General features: G+C 56.3%; 1 protein-coding gene across 21 annotated transcripts in view; it reads right to left on the reverse strand.

Annotated features, from left to right (window-relative positions):
- TNS1 (tensin 1) overlaps positions 1–20184 on the reverse strand; it is a 210284-nt gene that overhangs the window by 69884 nt on the left and 120216 nt on the right. For 20 of the 21 annotated variants that reach the window (XM_079132552.1, XM_079132550.1, XM_079132548.1 and 17 more), the window contains 12 exons: positions 16032–16081; positions 13554–13725; positions 11528–11578; positions 10324–10446; positions 9905–9969; positions 8365–8448; positions 4739–4851; positions 4279–4339; positions 3990–4065; positions 3308–3437; positions 1315–1380; positions 83–199 (listed from right to left, as the gene is read on the reverse strand). In XM_079132552.1, coding sequence (XP_078988678.1) covers positions 83–199; positions 1315–1380; positions 3308–3437; positions 3990–4065; positions 4279–4339; positions 4739–4851; positions 8365–8448; positions 9905–9969; positions 10324–10446; positions 11528–11578; positions 13554–13725; positions 16032–16081 — 1108 coding nt within the window. Of the gene's footprint in view, positions 1–82; positions 200–1314; positions 1381–3307; positions 3438–3989; positions 4066–4278; positions 4340–4738; positions 4852–8364; positions 8449–9904; positions 9970–10323; positions 10447–11527; positions 11579–13553; positions 13726–16031; positions 16082–17278; positions 17606–20184 lie in introns of those variants that run through there. The other variant, XM_079132542.1, reaches the window with a different exon arrangement.

Here is a 20184-nt window from a genome sequence, read left to right on the forward strand (position 1 = left end):
CCCAGACTTCTCCCAGAAAACCAAGGCCGTGTGAACCAGGGCTTTGCAACCTGGAGGGGCCGGAACATGAGTCCCCACCTACCCTCCATGCCATCTTCCCGATGGCCATTGATGTTGTCGTAGGAATCCCAGCGGATGAGGGGGTCGGAGGTGTTGTAATCCACAGACACGCTCGGCCCGTTCTCCAGGTGCTCCATGCCTGAGTGGGGTGGGAAAGGTGGGGGCGGGTGGGGGACAGGAGGGACAGGGAAAGAGATCAGCAGCTGGAAAAACAGAAAGCCAACAACCCCCCCACACACACCCACCAGGCTGCTCCCTAAGGGAGTTCTCATGTTCTGGAGCATGGCTGGGCGGGAGCGGTGGCTTAAGTTGGATGGAGAACCCAGGAGTCTGGTTTCTTGCATTCTTGAAAAAGGCTCATACCAGGTCAGAGGGGTAAGTCAGGACAGGGTGCTGAAGAAAGCAGACCCCCAGGAGAGAGCCTTGAGGAGCCCAGGTATCTGCCTCTTCCTCTCCTGGGGCCCCTGGGGCAGGGCCAGGAGAGTCTACCCCAGAGGCAGGCCATGGGACAGGCTTATCCTGGGTTGCCTGGGGTCAGGGACAGTAGGCTCTGCAGCCTTGACTCTGGAAGGACAAAGGCTCTACAAGGTCAGGCACCTGCCCCCCCCCCCCCACTTTAAAACTCTCCACTCCAGACAGACACTTGGAGGGGGAGGCCGAGTTTCTTCCCCATCCTAGAGAGACACCTCAAAGACAGCCTGGCTGCAAGACTGGCCTTTCAGGGTGAGTCACCCCCTGGCCCAGCAGCCCTTTCTTTAGTCTGTCCAGAGTCCCTCTGCCTATAACCTAACTCCATCTCGTCCCATTCTGTTCTCAATTAAGATGAACAACAACTGGTCTCCATATTTAGAGTCCAAAGGCTTAAAGGCTATTATTAAATGGCCTTCAGGTTGAATCACCTCAGTTCACATAAATATCATCCATCCGGCATCTTTGAGTGTTCCCCTTGGCTATTCCTTCTATCTAGTTTCTGAATATAACAAAATGGTGACCTAATGGGACCAGAACAGTTTATCCAACCCAGTGTCTCTCTGTCTGCTTTTTTATTTTTATTATCCAGAGAGTAAGTCATTGGCTCAGGTTTAGCTAGGGGTCCACTCTGATACTCAGATCCTTTACTACTGGCCTGTTCTCAATCACAGGTAACTTGGTCATTGTAGAGCAGACCAGTGGGAGGATGGCAGGAGTGGGGTAGGGACATGGGAAGATGGACGGAAGGGCATCTTATTTGATGAATTCTTATTTGATGTATACCTTGAATTTTCTCTGGCCCATAAGAAAAGACAAACTCTACTTTGCCATATTCTGGAAATCGGTCATCTGAAAAGAAAAAAAACAGAAGGAAAAACAAAAACGGGCAATGAATTCCCAAAAAGGGCTTCATAAATATTAACCAGAAAAACTCATTTCTTTCAGAAAAAAAATTAAGTCATACCCATGTACATGGTTAATAATATAATAGCATTTAATACATATCTAAACTTACACCTATATATACATGTGAAAGTACACACCAACACTGAAATCCCAGGTCCTGCGCACCCTAGCCCCAGTCCTACTTGCCTAAGGAAACCACTTCTAGCCATTCCTAGTTCTTGTGCTACAAGCAAGTTACCTTTAAGATTCTAAATACCACCTGCTATTTATGCCACTCTTTCCAGATACCAATTTAAATCATCTCCCTGGGTTCAACACTATGAAGCTAAATGATTGGCATACACTACTCCCACCTCCTTTCTCCTTAGATCTGGTTAGCTTATCATTTCTGTATATTCCACCATTTACCTTTGAAGTCATATGTACTACAGTTCAGCCTCTACTTCTTGATCTGGGAACCTCCCTTTCCTCTGCCTTTCCCCAAGCTCATATTTATTTTATCAGCAACATCTTTATTTTTCCTTCTCAAGACTGATAGCAGTTACAGTCTGTTCTGTAATTATTATAGCACCATGTGGTTTTGCCCTCCCGGCTCAGATACGAGGACAGCTCATCTCAGAACCATCCTTGCCCTGCATGAGTTAGACTTTACTGAGGACTGCCCCTCCTGGGAGGCCCAGCCTCTCTATGTGCTCTGCCTGAGCCCAGTCTGGAGGCTGATCACCATCTACTGCTTGTAGGAAGACAACAGCAAGGATATAGCTCTGTGGGACCCACCATGCCAGTGCCTGTGTCTGTCACTACAACCTCACTTACTTCATAGGGCCACGTCTGCATGTCTCTCTCCCAATAGACTGTGAGCTCCCAGAGAGTAGGGCCTGACTTCTCTTTGAATCCCCAGGATCTTGCACAAGTCTGTCATATAGACTCGGTGGGTGGGCAGGTGGGTTGGGGATGGATGGATGGATGGATGGATAGATGGATGGATGGATGGATAAATGAATGAGTTGGCAGGTGGGTGGCTGGAGGGATGGATGGGTAAATGAATGGGTCAATGGGTGTGTGGATGGACGCATGGATGGATAGTCAGATGAGTAGGTAGGTGGATGAATGGACGAGTGGATGAATGGGTGGGCAGGTAGTTGGGTGAATGGATGGATGGATGGATGGATAAGTAGATGAACGGGTGGGCAGGTGGGTGGCTGGAGGGATGGATGGATGGAAGTGTGGGTGGGCAGGTGGAGGGTGAATGAATGGTAGATGAACGTGTAGGTGGATGGGTATATGAACAGTTGGATAAATGAATGTGCAGATGGATGATGGGTGAATGGTGTAATTATATGCCCCAGGCCTCAATGTAATATAGATAGAACCTCAAATGCACAGAAAAAAGAAGCAAAAGACACCAAACCTTCCCTCCATGCTGCCACGGCCCTTCCACTCCCGCTCTCTGCCCTGTCGGGTGACTGTCCCTTCTAGAGCTGCCTCCCCAAGACTGACAAGCATGACATGGTTTACTCTGATTCCAAGGCCTTAGTACTGACCCAGTACAAACCAGATGCCTAGCCAGTGTTGAAAAAATGATTGCCAATAAGACCAACTGGGAGGACAAGATGAGGGAGATATGGGGCAGGTCCTAGGAGACGTGCCAGGGACTGGGAGGAATTTCCTCCACTTCTACTACAACTTGAGTTCCTGGCACTCCAGTCTCTGCTCTCTCCTAATTCTCTCTCCATGCCTTCCCACCGTCACCAAAAAGATCCTGTCAGACCATGTAGCTCAATAATGGTGGCCTCACATCCACCACGGGGCTCCTAGAGCTCTCCTCCCCGCCCCAGGAGCTCCAACCCAGCCCCACCCTGGGGCCCACCTTTAAAGGCCTCATCAAGGTCCTCCTTCCCAAAGACAACCCCCAGGTCATGGATGGCACAGGTGTGGAACTGCACACGGAAGATGACGTCTCGGGCGGGGCTCCGGAACTTCTTGTGGTAGCACTTCAGCTGGGTGGGAACAGGCATGGGAGGAGATCAGGTCTCAGGGAGCCTCCTGGCCTGCTCCACTGACTGAGCCCATAGGGTCACCCCAAACCCAGGAAAGAGCAGTCACCAACACCAAACAGGAACTTAGAACTCTCTGGGGAAGATTCTAGAGCACAAGAGAGGTAAGAGGCCAGTCTTGACCTGTGGGAACAAAACTGTCCTGCCAAGAAGTTCTTACAGAGAGAATGCAAAAAGGAAAAGCAGGTTTGAAGTGCAGCAGAAGGGCTGAGGTTAGAAGTGAGGGGGTCCTTGTCACCAGTAGGGAGCTGGGCAGTAACAGTTCACACTGACTGGGTTTCCCTGGAGTTGTCCCAGAACAAAAGGTCTGCCAGGGAAGGATGAAAACACCAAGGCAGGGACTGGACCAGGACAGGACTGCTTGAGGCTGGAAGGTCTTGAAGGAGCCTACAATTCCAAGTCCTGCAGCCTACCAGCAGTGGCCGTCCTGTCCCTAGGGTAGGAAGGAGCAGGAAAAGAGAAAAGGGAAGGTTTGAGACAGAGGCCAGCACTCACCAAGATGTCTCCCTTCAAGAGCAGTCCAGGCTCAATGGTGATGCAGATGCTGGTCTGACTGTCTCCTGGGATGTTGCTAAGGGACAGAGTGGGGCCGAGAAAGAGGGGGCTGCTGGCAGGATCGGAGAGCGTATGCTCTCCCTCTGCCTCTCTGCATAGGCCCGCTGGGACCTCCCTGACTTCCTCCCTTTTCCTCTCGAGAAGTCTAAAGCAGACCCCCTCCCACCTTCCCTGACCCCGGCCTTGGGCCTTGGCCATCCCTGGCCTCCGGTTCCCACGGAATACTTACTAGATGCCCGACGTGTACACAGGTTGCATGGCCTGGTAGATGCGGAGAAAAGGCCGACACCCTGTCAGAGAAGGGTGGTGTTAGCTAAGAAAGCAGGGACAGCGGGAGCAGGAGAGAGAGAGGAAGGAAGGAAGGAACGGAGGGGTGAGCGCAGAAAAAAATAGGAAGCAGAAAGGGGAGAAATGCTAACTTTTATTTGTAAGGCATTTTAAGTCAGTAAAACATTGCGACTTCACCGTCCTCTGCCAGAAGGCACTGCAAATATCAAGCCCATTTTGCAGATGAATAGACCAGAGCTCCAAAAATTCAGGACTTGATGTGGGTGAGACTCCAGTGCAAGCCCTGGGCTCTGCAGCTGATGTGTCCCCTCCCCACCCCAAGGCTGCCTCTTAAGGGAAGGAGACCCAAGGCAGGAGGGAGCTGGGGAAGGGTGGTCCCAGGGAGGGCTCGGGGTAGATACCTCCTTTGGACTCAAAGTTGGGGATGCCGTGCATGATCACATGGTGCAGAAACAAGGGCTTGTTGTTCATTTTGATGGAGCCAGAGAGCAGGCCGCTGAAGTAGTGCACGTACCTGGGGCAGGGAGAGGTGGCTTCAGGGAGAGAAACTTGGTCTTCCATCTGATCTTCTATCGCCTCCCACCTACTCCACACCCCCACAATGTGCACCCCCAACCCAGGCCTCCTGGCAGCTGAGGTCTGGACCCCAGGGTGGGCCTAGGTGGCTACTTGGAACCCCGGGCAGAGAACACAGCAGGTAAAGGACACCTGGAGCCTGTCAGGACCACCAGCCCACTTGACGTTCTCCTGCGACCCCTGGTGGTGGACATGAGCATCTCTTTCCTGCTTCATTTGCTGGACCAAAAGTCCTCCCTGCCCCTGACGGTGACAGACATTGCATCCTTCAGCAGCTCCCTTCTGCACAAGGCACACTGCCCAAGCAGCAAGCAGCCTTGACAGCTCACACAGAGCCAAACCAGGCGACGTCTACCCTTATTCCGTGGTTCTGCTTCCTCAGCCTCACCCACCATCCATGTGAGTCCAGCAGATAGCAAAAGCTTGGCCATTACAGTCCTTCACTTTATCACACTGAAGTACATGGAGTCCACCAGTTTCCACTGCTTCACTTGATATGTGCAATAACTAACTTGAGTAAGTATCTCTCTCTCTCTAGGGTCAGCATCCCCTGATTCTTTTGACAGAGCTCTTTTTGGAAGAATGGAAGAAACTAACCCACCTCCCCTTCTTCTAAAACAGAGAAGGAAAAGCAGGTCCAGAAAGGGTTGTTGGAGACACACAGCAAGAACACATGGCGCCAGGGGTGGGAGGGGAAGAGTCGGCTTCGGTGCACTCTCTAAACTGGGGCAGATCTGGCCAGGGACTGGGCAGCACGTCCTCTTTTTCTGACTGGCCAGAGGATGCCAGGCTGAGTCAGAGAGACCAACCAAATACATCCTGAGGCTCCACAGGAGCCAACAGGGCTTTGAGGGGGTGGGACAGGAACTGCATGACATGACAATGCTCCCCTCCTGTCTCTGGCTCCTTGGCCCACCTCCAGAGCAGTGGGCCTCTGTCCCTGAGCCTGGGTGGGGCCACCTTGGACTACCCAAGCAAGATAATCTGATGGGCAGCACCAGCTCCTATTCAGGCCCCTGCCCAGCCCCCAGTCCCATTATTCAAACCGGAAACTCGGAATGGCGGGTTCCCATCAGATCTCCCGATCGTGCCAACAGGATGTGTCTGTGTGCTGGGGACAATGAGTGTGGGGGCCCGTGACAATAAATGGAGGAGCCTCAGGCACGGCCCCTCCCTCCGCCTCTCCCACTCTCCTCTCCTCCAACTGCCTGATTCCCTGTAAGTGGCACCCGGAACCTGGCGGGAAAGCAGCAGCAAGCGCATGGGAAGCCAGCAGCTGCACTTCACGTGTGGGCAGATAGGAGGCCCCACCCTCAGCAGATGCAGGGGCAGATTCGAGCTGCGGGCAGACACAGATAATGTGCACACAGACACGCCCCGCTGTCCCCTGCGCAGGCACGTAGGAAACACCCTGGAACAACCCCCTGCTGAGAGTAACAACAGTGCCTCTCCGTTTTCCAGGCCCTGGCTGCTCAGCACCAGAGATGCTGTTCCCCACCTCCAAGCCCGCAGTACCATCGTGACAGCAAGCCTCTCCATTAGTGTCCCTCATGCTTCAAGGTCAAGGGCCACACCAGGACCAAGTCAGCAGCAGCCACGCATGGGGACAGGGACTGGGGAGCTGGTCCTTGGCCAGCAGTGTCCCCTTTCTGGGAAGGTTCTCACTGATCCACGGTTGCTGGGGCCAGAGGCCTAGCCAGATCGTCTGCACATAACGACACCCCATCTCTGATTGCTGACACCGAGGCTGGCCTTCAGCTGTTCTATGGTGACTGTCAGGTGCTGGGTTGCCTGAGGACACACTTGCTTCCGCTTGGGCTTCCTGCTGCGATGGCAGGAACAGTCCCTGGTAGCACTTCTGGTCAACCAAGCAAGCGGGAGTGACGGGACTCCGGCTGGGGACCCTCAGCATGAAGAGGCGGGAAGGTCTGGGACCTGCAGCTGGAGTTCCCGGGGCTACAAAAGCAACCAGGATGCTTGGCTCTCCAGGCCTTTGACCTTGCTGTGCCCTCTGCCTGGATCCTTGCCCTAGGACTTCAATGGACGGTTCCTTCTCCCCTCAGCTCCTGCCTCCTGTCACCTTGGCAGGAGGCCTGTCCACTGGACTCTGCCCCTCGCCTCCAGTGCTCAAGGCTCTGGTGGTTTGTCATTGCTTCAAAGCACCAAAATGATCTTGTGTTTAGGAACTTGATGTCATCCCCGAGAACTGCAGCTCCACGAATCCTGCTTGACAATTCACAAGGGCTCGTGTCCTATCCTCAGCCAAGACAGTGCTGACAGTCACCGACAGGCGGCAGGCCCACGGCTCCTGGCCACATAGCAGAAGGGCTTGAGTCCCACGCTCCAGGCTCCAGTCTGGGCTGGCATTTCCCACCATCCTGCCCGCAGCCTCCCCAAAGTCCACCTGACCTTGATGCTGCCCTTGCCCTCCTGGTGACCAGATGTCACTGACCATGCTACTCCTGCAGCAGAATCCCTCAGGATAGTGGCAGCGCAACCAGAGGCCTCACCCCAGTGTCAACCAGTGTCCAGTGTCAACCTCCTCCATATACAGTCCAGCTCTACCTGGCCTCTCCCCTGCCCATGTCCCCTCCCTGGGCTAAGGCTTCTCATCTGTCAAAGGAGGATGCCCTAGACCTTTATAGGGTAGCTAAGCACTATCTCAGGGCACAAAATCACCTCCTCTGGGAGGTACTCCAGGCTGTCCCCACTAGAGCGGCCCCACCCCCCTGCGGCAATCCCTGGCCTCTGCAATGGTCCATTCCCTTCCTTTCCTGGGAATCGTCGCTATCTGGTATTGTCTTATATGTGTGATCACTTGTTTAATGTCCATCTCTGTCAACTGACCACCAGCTCACTAAGGGAAGGGACTCTGTCCTATGTACCCAGATGTCCCAGTGCATGGAGCTGGAGCAGAGCACCTCAGTTTTGCCAGATGAAAGAATAAATGCATCTCCACCAGGCTTCTGCCTGGCTTACTGTGAGATTCCAACGTGACCATGTGGTGCAGGGCCCTCAGCCAAATATTTTAAACTCTCCCAATAGAAGGTGACCCTTATCTTGGGTCTCAGTGACCTTCCAGGATGGGTGGCAGTGACATCCACTTCCTGGAGACTCATCCACACACTGAAGCAATCCTGCCACCAGGGACAGGAGCAGCAGGTGTGCTGGTGTACCAGCACCTTCCATCCCCAGACCAATGCTTTCCTGTGATGGCCTGCTCTCTGGCACAGGCCTCAGGAACCAAGTGCCATGCCAACCTGTGGGCACACTCAGGCTGGCCCCTGGGCTCAACTGTGTCCCTGGGCTCACACCACTCCAGACTGAGCATGTGTGTATGACACACCCCCACCTAAGCAGTTGCTCTTGTGTACCCTGTGAGTACACAAGACTCCCTATGGACAGGAAGTGCACACACCCAGGAACTAGGCTGCCAGTCCTGGAAACCCACCTTCTCTGCGATGGCTGCCCAATGGGCACGATCTTATCCTCATAGAACCGCTTCATCGCAAACCGATCCAGAGCTTGGTCCGCACTGTGGAGAGAGACAGGGGGTCAGAGAAGCCAACTCCACCTCCCAGAACCCCTTGTCCCCCCACTCCTGCTCCCCTAGGCCTGCAGAGCCCTCCAGCGGCCTGGTAAGAGGAACACCCTGATGCGCTGAGAAGCTTTCAGGAGAAGAGTGCTCCAGCATCTGTCCATCCTGTGTGATGCAGTGCTCAGCCCGGGACTTCAGAGCCAGAGGGCCTGGGAGCCGTATCCAGTCCCCCACTTACTGGCCCCATGTATCCTTCTCTACCTCATTTCCCTCACCTGTCAAGGGAGACTGATCGTTGCACCTCCCTCAAAAGTGTCATGGAGCTTAGGTGAGGTGGCACCCATAAGGGATGCACAGAGGACACACAGAGGCACCGGGGGCATGTCCCTCACTCTGAAAAGATGCAGCTGGGTTGGGCTTCTCCGAGGAAGAAGCCCTCCACAGGAGAGTATGCTCGTCCTCAGAGCACTCAGAGAGATCATTTTGAAATGAAATGACAGATCACGCAGCTCCTCTGTTCTTGAGTCTCCTGTGACTTCCTCTCACTCGTAGAATAAACTCCAAGGTCCTCAGCAAGGCCCGCAGGGCCGAATGGCTCTGTCCTTCCCGCTCCCCTCTCCCCGCTTCCCTGGCTCCAACGCCCAGCCTCTTGCATGCGCACCCCAGTGGGCTGGGTCCTGCCCCTGCACTCAGCCCCCGAACCCCTCCCCAGACTTCACAGGACACAGCCCTGCATCTGGGTGTCTGCACCAGGTCGCCTGCCTCACAGACCTTCCCTGACCACGCGCCTCCTCCCTCGCTGTCTTTGCCTATCCCTTTATTCTTCCTCAGTCATTTCCACTGGCTGCTACTGATGTAACTGCTGGCTTATTTGACGTCTGCAAGGACAGGCCTTGGCCTTGCCCTCTGCAGTCTTCCCAGCACCCAGAACGGTGCAAGGCTCAGTGGTTGCTCAACAGTCACAGCTGATGAATAAATGAGCGGCTGAACCTCTGGCCTCCCTGCAGAACGGGATCAGAACAGGAATCATCCCCTCTGTTTCCTATTCTTGCCCTAAAGCACAAATGGGAAGAAGGCCCTGCTGGCCAGATGCAGAGGGATGGATGACATGACTTTTAGAGGATTCCACAGGGTTCAGATTTGATCCAGCATCTCTGCCTGCTCTCCCAGGGAATCAGGGGGCAGTTGGGTAAGGACACATGTCCCCCAAAAGCTGTCTTGGTGGGGTGCTTATGAGTGGGGTTGCCCCCAATGCTGTCCCTGAGGGCCCCAGATGGGATGAACACCCCTCTCTCAGCCCTCTGTGCACAGGCCCTGGCAGGGGCCGTCTCCTGGTTACCTCTCATGCCCTGTATCAGATCCTCCCAGCCAGGGAAGGCAGCGCCCATGGTGGGCAGGGGAGGAGTGTCCTATTGCTGATGGTTGGCAGACAGGAAGCTCCGAGCGCTCTCACCTGGCAGAAATGTTGCTATAGTGCATGTAAGCCGCGATGACAACGCCGATCCTGCCTTGGTTTCCCTGGAAGAGGAAAGGGCTTTATTTCTAAGGCTGGCCCTGCTGCCCCAGAGCCTGTCCAGACGCCTAGGAGGGAAGGGAGCAAGGCTTGGAAAGAGGGGCACGGCCCCAGGGGAGAAGGGGGAAGGAGACAAGGAGAGGCAAGCAAGGGGGAGCTGAGTCACAGATAAAACCAGCCGGGGAGTAAGCGGTATCTCCCACTCTTGGAGGTAACCCCTGGGACAGAATCTATGGTCCCCTAGAATGGAAAATACACACTGATGGACTCGTGTGCTCACATAACCCAAGACACAGGCAGATATGCACACTCCTCCAAAGGCAGTCAGTTTGCACTCACACCCCCAGCCCCTCCCCCACCTTGTTATGCAGAACGACGACATTGTGGGGGTCTGCGTTGAGCCAGGTGTCCATGGCCTTGCAGATGCTGCAGATCTTCTCAAGGGCCGGGGTATGTAGGTCGGGCCAGCCAAATTCCAGTACCTGAGGCCAGAGCCAGGAGTGAGAAGCGGTGGCCCTGGGAGTCAACCCAGCCACCAGGGCACTGCCTACTGGCCACCAGCACTGGGTGGCCCCCAGCAGCAGCCCCACTGTGCTTGTTCCTCCCTGCTTGTCAGCCCTGCTGGGAGGCAAGGTGTGGAGGGCAAAGGTCATCAGACAGGATAGAGACCCCAGGCCTGAGTCTCAGCTCCAGGCCTGTCTTACTGTGGGGTCTAAGGCAAGCCATGTCCCCTCTCCCAGCCTCAGTTTCCTCATCTGTGAGCCAAGCAAAGGCTTGGAGACAAGGACCCTGAGGTCTGCAGCACGTGACTCTGACCTCGAAACATGCAGAGGAGCCATGAGGATAGCCCTCAAGCCCCGCTGCCACCAGCAGCCCCGAGGCCTGGCTCAGGGCAGGAGAAGAAAGGCAAAGGGCTCTGTACTGACACAGCCTTTCTCCAGGGCCTGGCCTTGCAGACCACCCTTGGAGAGCCAGCCGAGAGAGGGCGGAGGGCACAGATGGCAGACCCGAAGAGCAGCCTTCAGGCTCCTCAGAACCTTCCAAACTCGCAGGACTTTAACTAAGAGATAGCCTGGAAGGTCTCGCGGAGCACACCTAACCCAGACCATCCACTTTCAGGGGTACAATCTCAGACCCAGAGAAGTCTGCACAGAGACAGGCCCCTGAATCCAGGATGGGAGCAGACAATCTTGGCAAAGCCCCATACAACCCATGAGGCAAACCAAGTGATCCCTGCGGCAGGAACGCCAAAGCTGCAGCTCCCAACTGCATGAAATCTGCAAACTGAAAGTCGCACAGTGCCAGCCCCGCCCAGGTCCCAAGCTCCACAGGGCAGGCTGGGTAGAAAGCCACTGCACCAGGCTCCGCCTTCCACAACTTGCATTATGGAAGCGATCACTGTGCCACTGTCCTTTTCCAGATATAAGAGGGCCCTCAAACTTCAAATGGGTTTTTCAAACTGTCGTGGCCCTTTCCCCCCAAGATTCCGATGTGGGAACCACAGGAGAGGGTCCGTCCTCCTCTTCCAGGCAGTAAGTCACCCCACAACGGCCCTTAGCTCACCTTGGCGTGGAGTTTCGTGATGTCTGGTCTCCGCTCAGAGAGATTGAACAGCTAGAAGGGGACAGAGAACGTGACTGTGAGGAGCAGGGGGTGGCCAGGAAGCCCCCTGGTCACACGGGGAGGGTGGTGTCATTGCCACTCCTCTCAAAAGCCGGCTGCACTGTCAGGCAGAGCTTGGCTGAGCTCTCGAAGCCCGGGGCGCCCTGGATCTCCTGTGCTGGCTGGCACCCTCTCTCCTGGATGGAGAGTCTGTGAACACCCACTGACCAACAAGCGCTCACATCAGGTCCTCGGGGAAAAAGGGAGAGCGAGATGCAGGCCTCCAGGCAAGCCCCTCTGTGCGGACATCCTGAACCCAAGGTGGGACGGGATGGAATGGCACCCAGGGGTGCCGAATGATAGCTCATGGCCACCTCTGGTTTCCACTTTACATGCCGACTTTCAGCCTCATCTGGGGAGTGACGCAGCTTCTCATCACCAGACACCCAGAGGGGGCAAGCCATCTTGGGTGGGCCCTCACAGACCTCCCAGCACAGGTCCTTCTGTGCCTGACTGCGTCCTGGGGAAGCCCCAGTCTCTGGCAGTCCTCAAGCCACCCCCGAGGGGTGTGCCGAGCTGCCCGCGTCCAGCCCACAGCTGGGAAAACCACTGCCACCTCCTGGGAGAACAGAACCTAGGACCAGCAGGAGGGAGGGAGCCAGTACACAGCACAGAGATGCACAGAAGCCTGGACTCCCAAAGAGCAGAAGGGTCTCGGGGGCTCTCGTCTCTCCTGCATCCCATAAAGGAACCCACCTTGCTATATTAACTATGGCTGCCACTCGGGGAGGACCCACCCACTGCCAGCCCTGTTCTGATGTGTTTCTTTCAACGGCCCGAAAAGGGAGACAGTGTTATTAGGCCCATTCTACAGATGGGAAGCCTGAGGGTTGGTGCAGTCACATGACCAGAAATAGTGAGCACAGGGTCAGAATCTGTAGCCAGGCTTTTTGATGTTTAGAGTCAAGCTATTAACAATACCCCAGGAGGACGAGCTTCTACAGTGGGTTGAAGAGTACCCCCCAAAATTCACATCCCCTCAGAACTCAGAATGTGGCCTTATTTGGAAGTAGGTCCTTTGTAAGTAGTTAAGGATCTGGACAGCAGACATCCTGGATTTAGGCTGGGCACTAAATCCGATGACTAATGTCTTTACAGTAAGAGGAGAGGGCACACAGAGACAGGGAACAGAGCCATGTGAAGGGGACAGAGAACAGAGTGAGGCGACCAGCCACGGAGAGCCAGCACTAGGTGGGAGCACCAGAAGCCCCAAAGAGGCAAAGGACGACTTTCCCCTGGGGAATTCAGAGGGACCAGGGCCCTGCAGACACCTTGATTTCTGATTCTGGCCTCCAGAACTGAGAGACAACAAATTTCTGTTACTTGAAGCCATGTAGTTTGTGGTCAACTGTCACAGCGGCCCTGGGACAGCCAGCCTCCTCCACCCCACCTCTGCTCCCCTACAGCACCCCATCAAGGGCACACCTGGCCTGTGGGTCCAGCTCATCCACCTCCCTGCAACACAGACCTGGGGCCAGGGACAGGCCAGCCCTTCTACACTAGAGGAGACCTTCACTGGCCACCTACCCACGTGGCGGGTGAGTCCTGAGCCAGCCACTAGGTCTCCAAAGACACTTGTAGCCAGGACTCTGCCCTAAGACTTCTCAGGGCCACCATGAAGGTGAGAGCAGTTAGAACAGGGCCTGGCTCGTAGCAAGTGCTCAGTGACAAGAACTCGGGTTGTTATTCTCTTCCAGCACACACACTTATGCAAGCTTGCTTCCCAATGCCACACTGGCTGCAGGGACACTCCTTAGGATGGACTCAGGCCAGAGGAGTGACGACTGGCCACATGAGATCCCAGGGCTAAAGGAAAGAAAAGGCACTGGCCCAGGGGTAAGTGGACAGAGACTCTAGTGGTGAAGAGGTGGCACCAGATGGAAGGGCAGAGGGCACCAGGCCAAGGGGCAAGAGGCCCTGTGCTCACCAGGTAGCTGCCTCCATGTTTGGACTTGAGCATCTGGGCCACCTCACGGAGGTTGTTCCGGAAGTTCTCCTCATTGGCTGTGCTGGGGAAGGACACAGCAATGATCCTCTCGGTGACGTACACCAGGTCCAGCTCACAGCTGTCCTCTGTGGCCCGGCTCACACTCATGTTTCTAGGGAGACCGTGGAAACATGGGGTCCATGTCAGAAACCAGCTCAAGCCTCAGGTAGCTGTACCCCGACATACCACATGTGATCCCCACATCCAGCCCAGGGAGCAGAGTGGATCCCCAGCCCAGGGCCAAGTCCAGATTCCTCCCCTGGCAAAGCCTATGCAATTGGCCTGAGAGGATCAAACAGACAAGCTGGGCAGGGGCTGGCAAGGACCTCAGACTGCGTGACAACCAATGGTGAGAACACCAGTTCCAGGTTCCCACCAAGCTGTGATTCCAGAGTTCAGAACCAGGGCCTGCCAGCCAGGAACCCAGCATCCCAGCCCTGCCTCCCCACACACTGTGGCCACCTGGTCAAAGGGAAATCTCCCAAAGGATCTGTGGGTTTCTCCAGAAAAGGAAAGGGCCTGGGCAGGGTGGTCCCCAGCATCCTGGATGGGAGTCTTCTCCGCTGCAGCTCTGAGCGGGTGGGAGGCCTCTCAGGGGAAGGTGCAGCTCAGGTGACACGCTCACCTAGGTTCCAGGTAAGCCAAACCACGGTGCACATTCCAGCCCTCCCCGGGCAGGCCGGCTCCTATGCCTCATTCCCTGGCTCTCTCCCCTCCTCTGCTCTCCTGTCGCTTGCCAGAGCTGCTTCTGGGCAGCTTCCCTGTTCCTAAGGACCCACGAAATGAAGGGAGGGCGGAGTCCTTGCAGCTGCAGTGGTGGGGGTTCTTAGAAGAGGTGGGGAGACGCCTGGGCTGGGCAGCTGGCCCTCCACTGGGCACTGGGTAAGGGGAGCAGAGGACTCCCCTCATTACACATTGCTTGGATTCTCTTCTGGGGGATGCACTGGGGAAGCCCCCATGGCCTCTGGGGGCACCGGCACCCTTCCATGTGCACCTGGCCACCCTCTGGGGTCTCGCTTGCCTCTCTACCAGCGTCAGCCAACACTTGCATTCTATTTCATTAGCCTTCCACTCCAACAGGATAAAGTTGACACCGGCCAGGGTATTTTAAAGGGATGGGGGCCTCTGGCACTGGGGAATAAAAGCCCCAGGACACCAAGGAGCCTAGAAGATTCCAGATCTGCAGGAGGGTTGATCAGGTCCCAGTTGCTTAGATGGGGGTAAAGAGGGGCCAGCCAAGGATGACAATGGCCTCTTCCTGGTGGGATGACAGGGAGGGGACTGAGTGGTAGATGGAACCAGAGGCCAGGGAAAGGAGCTGGGTGTGAGTTGGACCTTGGATCCCCCGCCACTCCTTGTTTCTATGGTAAGCTTCTCAAGCAGCCACGGGGGTGGGGCTCAGACCACAGGACCCTGCTGACCCAAGAACACCCTGGGATAAGAAGTCACCTACACCCCCAAGTGGGGATATGAAAGCAGGGAGCCTGGAAATTTTCCTCCCCACTCTCCGAAGCCCTTCTGTCCTGGCTCCAGGGAAGGGACTGCACTGTCAGAAAAACATTGAAGTTCAGCTCCTCCTTCCAGCTTCTCCTTCAGCAGAGCAGGAGAAGGAAGCGGGATGCGGTAGCCATAGGCACCAGTCAGGCGTGGACTATCCTGGGCACTGACCCGCCTGGAGCTGTCCTGCCTAGAGCTCAGGCCGGTTCCAGGAAGGATGCGAAGGGCAGAACCAGCACCACCATCTGGTAAAACTAGGAATCGCACCCAGGCTGCCCCTATTCCGTTGTTTCCAGACACAGGGGAAGATCCTCTGAAGACCCACTTTCAGCCCATGGGCAGCTGGCAGCCGAGCCACACCCACCACTCAGTCACCTACTAGAGCTGGCATTCTCACTCATCTTGACAGCTTCAGGGGGTGCAGTGAGGCCGAGAGGGTGGGGACCCAAGCCAGAGAACCTGGGCGCAGGTCGATCAGTCTGGATAGGTGAGGCAGGGCCCCTGGGCACCCCTCCCTAACCCAGAGACTCCTTTCACAAACCTCCCCACCACTGGAGATCCCATCTGTGGACAAGGAAATCTGGCACTGGCCTCAATGCCCGAGGTCCCCACTCTCGCTTCTGGGTATCGTGTGACCTCCAATGAGTCACCTTATCTCTCTGAAACTCAGTTCTTCATCCACCAACTCACGAACCATGTGGGGCTGGTGCAAGGCCCAGATGAGCTCATACAGGTAAATAAAGAACGAGCGCCAGGTCTGCTCAGTGCTGGAAGGCAAACAGGATGACCGCCAAGGCCAGCCACCCGCATCCGCCAGCTCTACGATTCAGTCTTGGGACCCAAGGGTAATCCTTACAATGAACACCACAGTGACCCCACTACTAGCACCCCTGGCCCCATTCCCCAGAGGGCCAGGCATACCTGACAGGCTGCAGATGGGGCTGGACACTCGGGGTGACTCTACTGGAGCCCTGGGAAAGAGAGAAGAGACCCAGCGTTATGGGGGGCAAGCAGGACGCGGGACGGGAGCAGCCGAGAGCTGTCCGCAGGAGCAGACAGGGCAGCGGCCAAGCACACAGCCTCTCCTCCTTCCTCTGCCAACATTCCAGCCCTGCCACCCTGACGCCTCAGCAACACAGCACCCTGAAGCCAAAAGCAGTCAGTGCCAATCCCACGTGGGCCCGCCTGCCCGTGTGCAAGAAGGGACGGAAGGAAGAAGTCCCGATGCTGAGAAACACACCCCTCCCAGGCTGGTGCCACCTGCACTGGGGACACACTCGATTAACACTCACTGGGGCGCACAAACATTTTCTGCCAACTTCCAGACCCTTGCAGTAGGACCCTAAGAAAACAGACGGCCTTGAAAGCATCGGGAAGGAAGAGTGTGAGGGAGTCGGTCTCCGCCGCCATCCTCCCGCGCCCTCCCTTCCTTGAAAGTAGCAACGGCCAGTCATTCAGCCGAGTCTTGAGGCAGAACAGCCAGGCATGTCGCATTCGAATACAGCCAAGGGCCACAGCACCGAGCCACGCTCCTAAGAGCACAGAGTCTATGACCCCAGCTCCCCGCTCCATTCCTGGGGGGCTCATGGTACATAATTAGGCAAATGGACCCAAGTTGGTGCCTCAAACCTCCCAGGACAGCAGAGGTCACAGCCCCTGAAAGCACAGCAGCAGGGCCCCTCAGACCCCAAGCCCTGGTGCCAGCACTGTACTGGGCAACCTTGCGAGTGATTTAACCCCTGAGCCTCGTGGAATGTCACGTGTAAGATGGTGCAACCCTCCAGGCACGCGTGGGAACACAAAGGAATTATGCATATAAGGCACTTTCCTTAATGCCTGGCATTCAGCAAATGACAGCTGGTGTTCCAGTTACTGCTATTATACAAGCACAACCAAAAAGGAAGTTACCAAGAGGGTAGTTACAACCATTCACCCTGGAAATCAAAAGTCTGCACCCCCCATTCCCAGAAGCCTCCCATCCTTAGGACCAGCTCGCAAGATGCAGAATCAGGACACCCAGTGTCGTGGGTGGCTGAACACCTGAGAGGCACGATACCCACATGCCTCCCCAAAACCCACCCTCCCTGACCACCCAGGAGCAGCCAGCTCTGGGAGGAGGCAGGATCACAGTCTGCCAAGGAGGGAGACATAAGAACAGAGTGACTCACCCCCAAGTCCCTGGGAAGCTGATGAACAAGCAGGATTCATACTCTGACCTGGGGCTTGACCACAGGCCCCAGGCCCAGGAGCCCCTTCAGCCTCTGCTGGCCATGCAGTGCCTAAGAGGTGGCCAGTGGGCTCGGAGGCCAGCTCCCCGCTGAGCCCCAAGTTAGGGCAGCTTGCTGAGAGGAGGGCTCCTCACCCAGCTGCCCCAGGCAGGCGAAGAAGGCCATGCCCAGAGTGCCCTGCCTGGGCTGCTCTGGGCTCTGAGCAGCTGGGCAGCCACCACAGCGCAAAGACTGAAGAGCCAAGCAGGGCTGCGGGGCGGGAAGCTCCTCAGCCTCGAGGCTCCTCTGGCCCTGGGGCTCGGGTTTGCATGAGTCAGGCGGGGGGGTGGGGGTAAGAGGGCCCAGTTTGGTTTTCAAGCCCCAAACCAACCAGTCGGTTCCAAACCTACCCACCCAGAGGAACGCAGAAATCCAACACTTCATCCATCTCGTTTCGCTGGTCCCTGATGAGGAGTCCCTGACTCTCCCCAGGCCGGGCCTGGCTCCAGGCCCCAGGGCCACCCTGCTATAAATAACCCCTTGGGTTTCATCTGCTGCTGATCCACAACCACTTTTGGAGGAAGTCACCACAGCTGCTTCAAACAACTGGAAGCCACAACTTAGCCAAGGCCTGAGGTGTGGCCAAGAACATGGGTCCCAGCACAGGGAGCCGGAGGGGGACAATGGCATGGACGGAGATGGGCTTGGCGAGAGAACTGGGGAGCCAAGGGGAGGCTGGAGCCTCCCCAGGCACAGGGGCAAGAAGGATGAGCAGGGCCAGAGACCTGGCTCCCGTTTCCCCACCACCCTCTTCCCAACGTTACGACACTCCACATTCCTCAGCCTCCCCACCCCAAAAAGGCCGGGGAAGATAAATAAAAACTTGGCCCAAACAGAGTCTGGCCATGCCGCCTCCAGAGGTGATAAGGCAGAGTCCAAGCCTGCTCTGCTCCACCGGCATTAGGCAAGGGGAGGCCGGGCAGGAAGCTGCCCTGGACAGTGACCCCACTGCAGAGGATGGGGACGAACAGCTGGTCTGTCATCCCCTGATGAATCACTGGGCTGCCCTCAAACTGACGGGGCTTCCTGTTTTCTGCAAGGCATGGGGCATGTGAGCCTCACTGGCCGCAAGCAGACGTGCACGGGCCCCACGTCTGGGTGGTGGCGAGAGGCTGGGACTGGGGCAGCGTGGCCTCCGCACATCCCACGCTCCAGAACACCCGAGTGACCTCACACAGCGGGGCTGAGACGTGGCCCTGGAAGCACACCTAGTCACGTAGGCTGTTACAGAGGCTGGGGACAAGCGTAGGCCTCAGGCATCCCAGGACCTGGGATCACGGTGGCATCCCCCTGTCACGGGCCCCAGACGCACGCAGGCCACGTTCTCACCAGGGAGCAGAGGCTCATGTCTGACCTTCTACAGTGAAGATGCTTGTTAATGGACCCACTGTGCGAAGAGGCCGCTCAGCCTCACTGGCCCACCTGTAAAATGGGTTCGTGTGGTGCCTACAGGGTCCCCACCTACTTCACTCAGAGCCTGGGGAAACTGCCAGAGGATTTTGCCAACTTTATCTTAGAAAGGAAAATAAGTTCTCTGCCTGCCTGTGATCCTATTCTTTTCCTCCCTGGGGATCTCAAAGTCCTTAACTCACGGGGCTTTGAACTTCTTCCTAGCTCCTCCCAAGACACAGACCAATAGTAGAACTTTTGATCCAATTCCCTAGGCACCCAACAGAAACCTCCCTCCACTCATCTCCAAAATTGTCTCTCCTTTGCCAAAAGGGCACCATGAAAGGAGATTCCACAGCTTCCCCAAGAACAGTGTCTTACTTTTCTATCAGGAAGTTCCTTCTGGTATCTAGCCCTCATCCTTCCTGCTATAGACTCAGCCAACTCTTTTTTGCCGTGGTCCTCACTGCAGCAGGAACTGATCCTCATTCAGACACTCCTGGGTGGCTCAACGTCGACCACCCTAGAGGGTCCTTCATGTGCTGCCTCTCTCCTGCTACACGGCAAGGGCAGGAAGCTCAGCCTCGGGCGGGGTTGGTTTGAAGCACGTCCCTGCGGGAAGAGTCTGCCTTCCTCTGAGGTCCACAGCCCGTACGCAACACCTCTGGACCAAAAGAAAAACTGTTTCCTGACCCGTGTCCCCAGGGGCATGGTCGGGAGGAGGGGTCTGCCAGGGGCAGGAGGGGTGGAGGGATCCCACCAGGCAGCCAGAGACTGGTGACCACCTGCCTAAGGGCCTGTCCCACTCCTGCATCTCCGCTGGGGGCTGTGGCCACCCTCCATGCCAGCCCGGCCACCCCCACCCCTTCTGCTCTCTTCCTGCCCACCAGCCTGGATTTTTCCAAAACAAAGTGCGACACAGCACCGTCCACACTGCGCCGCGCACTGGCCCTGTGGGGAGCAGCCATTCCTGCACTGGTCCTGGGCCGCGGCCCAGAGGCCGGGAAGCCGCTCCACCACACAGGCGCGTTATCACAGCAGCAGGCCTGGCCCCGCCGCGGGGGCACGCACTCCTCACCCCTAGGGCAGCAGAGCCCGCAGCTGGCCAGGGGGCCGACCAATGGTCAGAAAGGGTGACCACAGGTGTCCAACACACAGGCCGTCTCCAGGTCTGCCCACTGCTAACCTTCCAGGTGTTCCTTCGACCAGACCAGCTAGACTCATGGTGCCCTTCCTCTGTATCCAAAAAGATAACGCCCTGACTCGCCCCACACGCAAACACACAGACACAGTCGTCCCAGATCAACAAAACGATATCCTATAAAAATAAAAAGTCTTCCATCATCCCTCAATGGTCCCATGGGAGCCAAGGTCAAATACAACCTTGCAATCAACAGTTCTTCATGATGTCTAACCTC

Source organism: Sciurus vulgaris (assembly GCF_902686455.1).
Source record: "Sciurus vulgaris genome assembly, chromosome: 3".
In the NCBI taxonomy this organism is placed as follows: domain Eukaryota; kingdom Metazoa; phylum Chordata; class Mammalia; order Rodentia; family Sciuridae; genus Sciurus; species Sciurus vulgaris.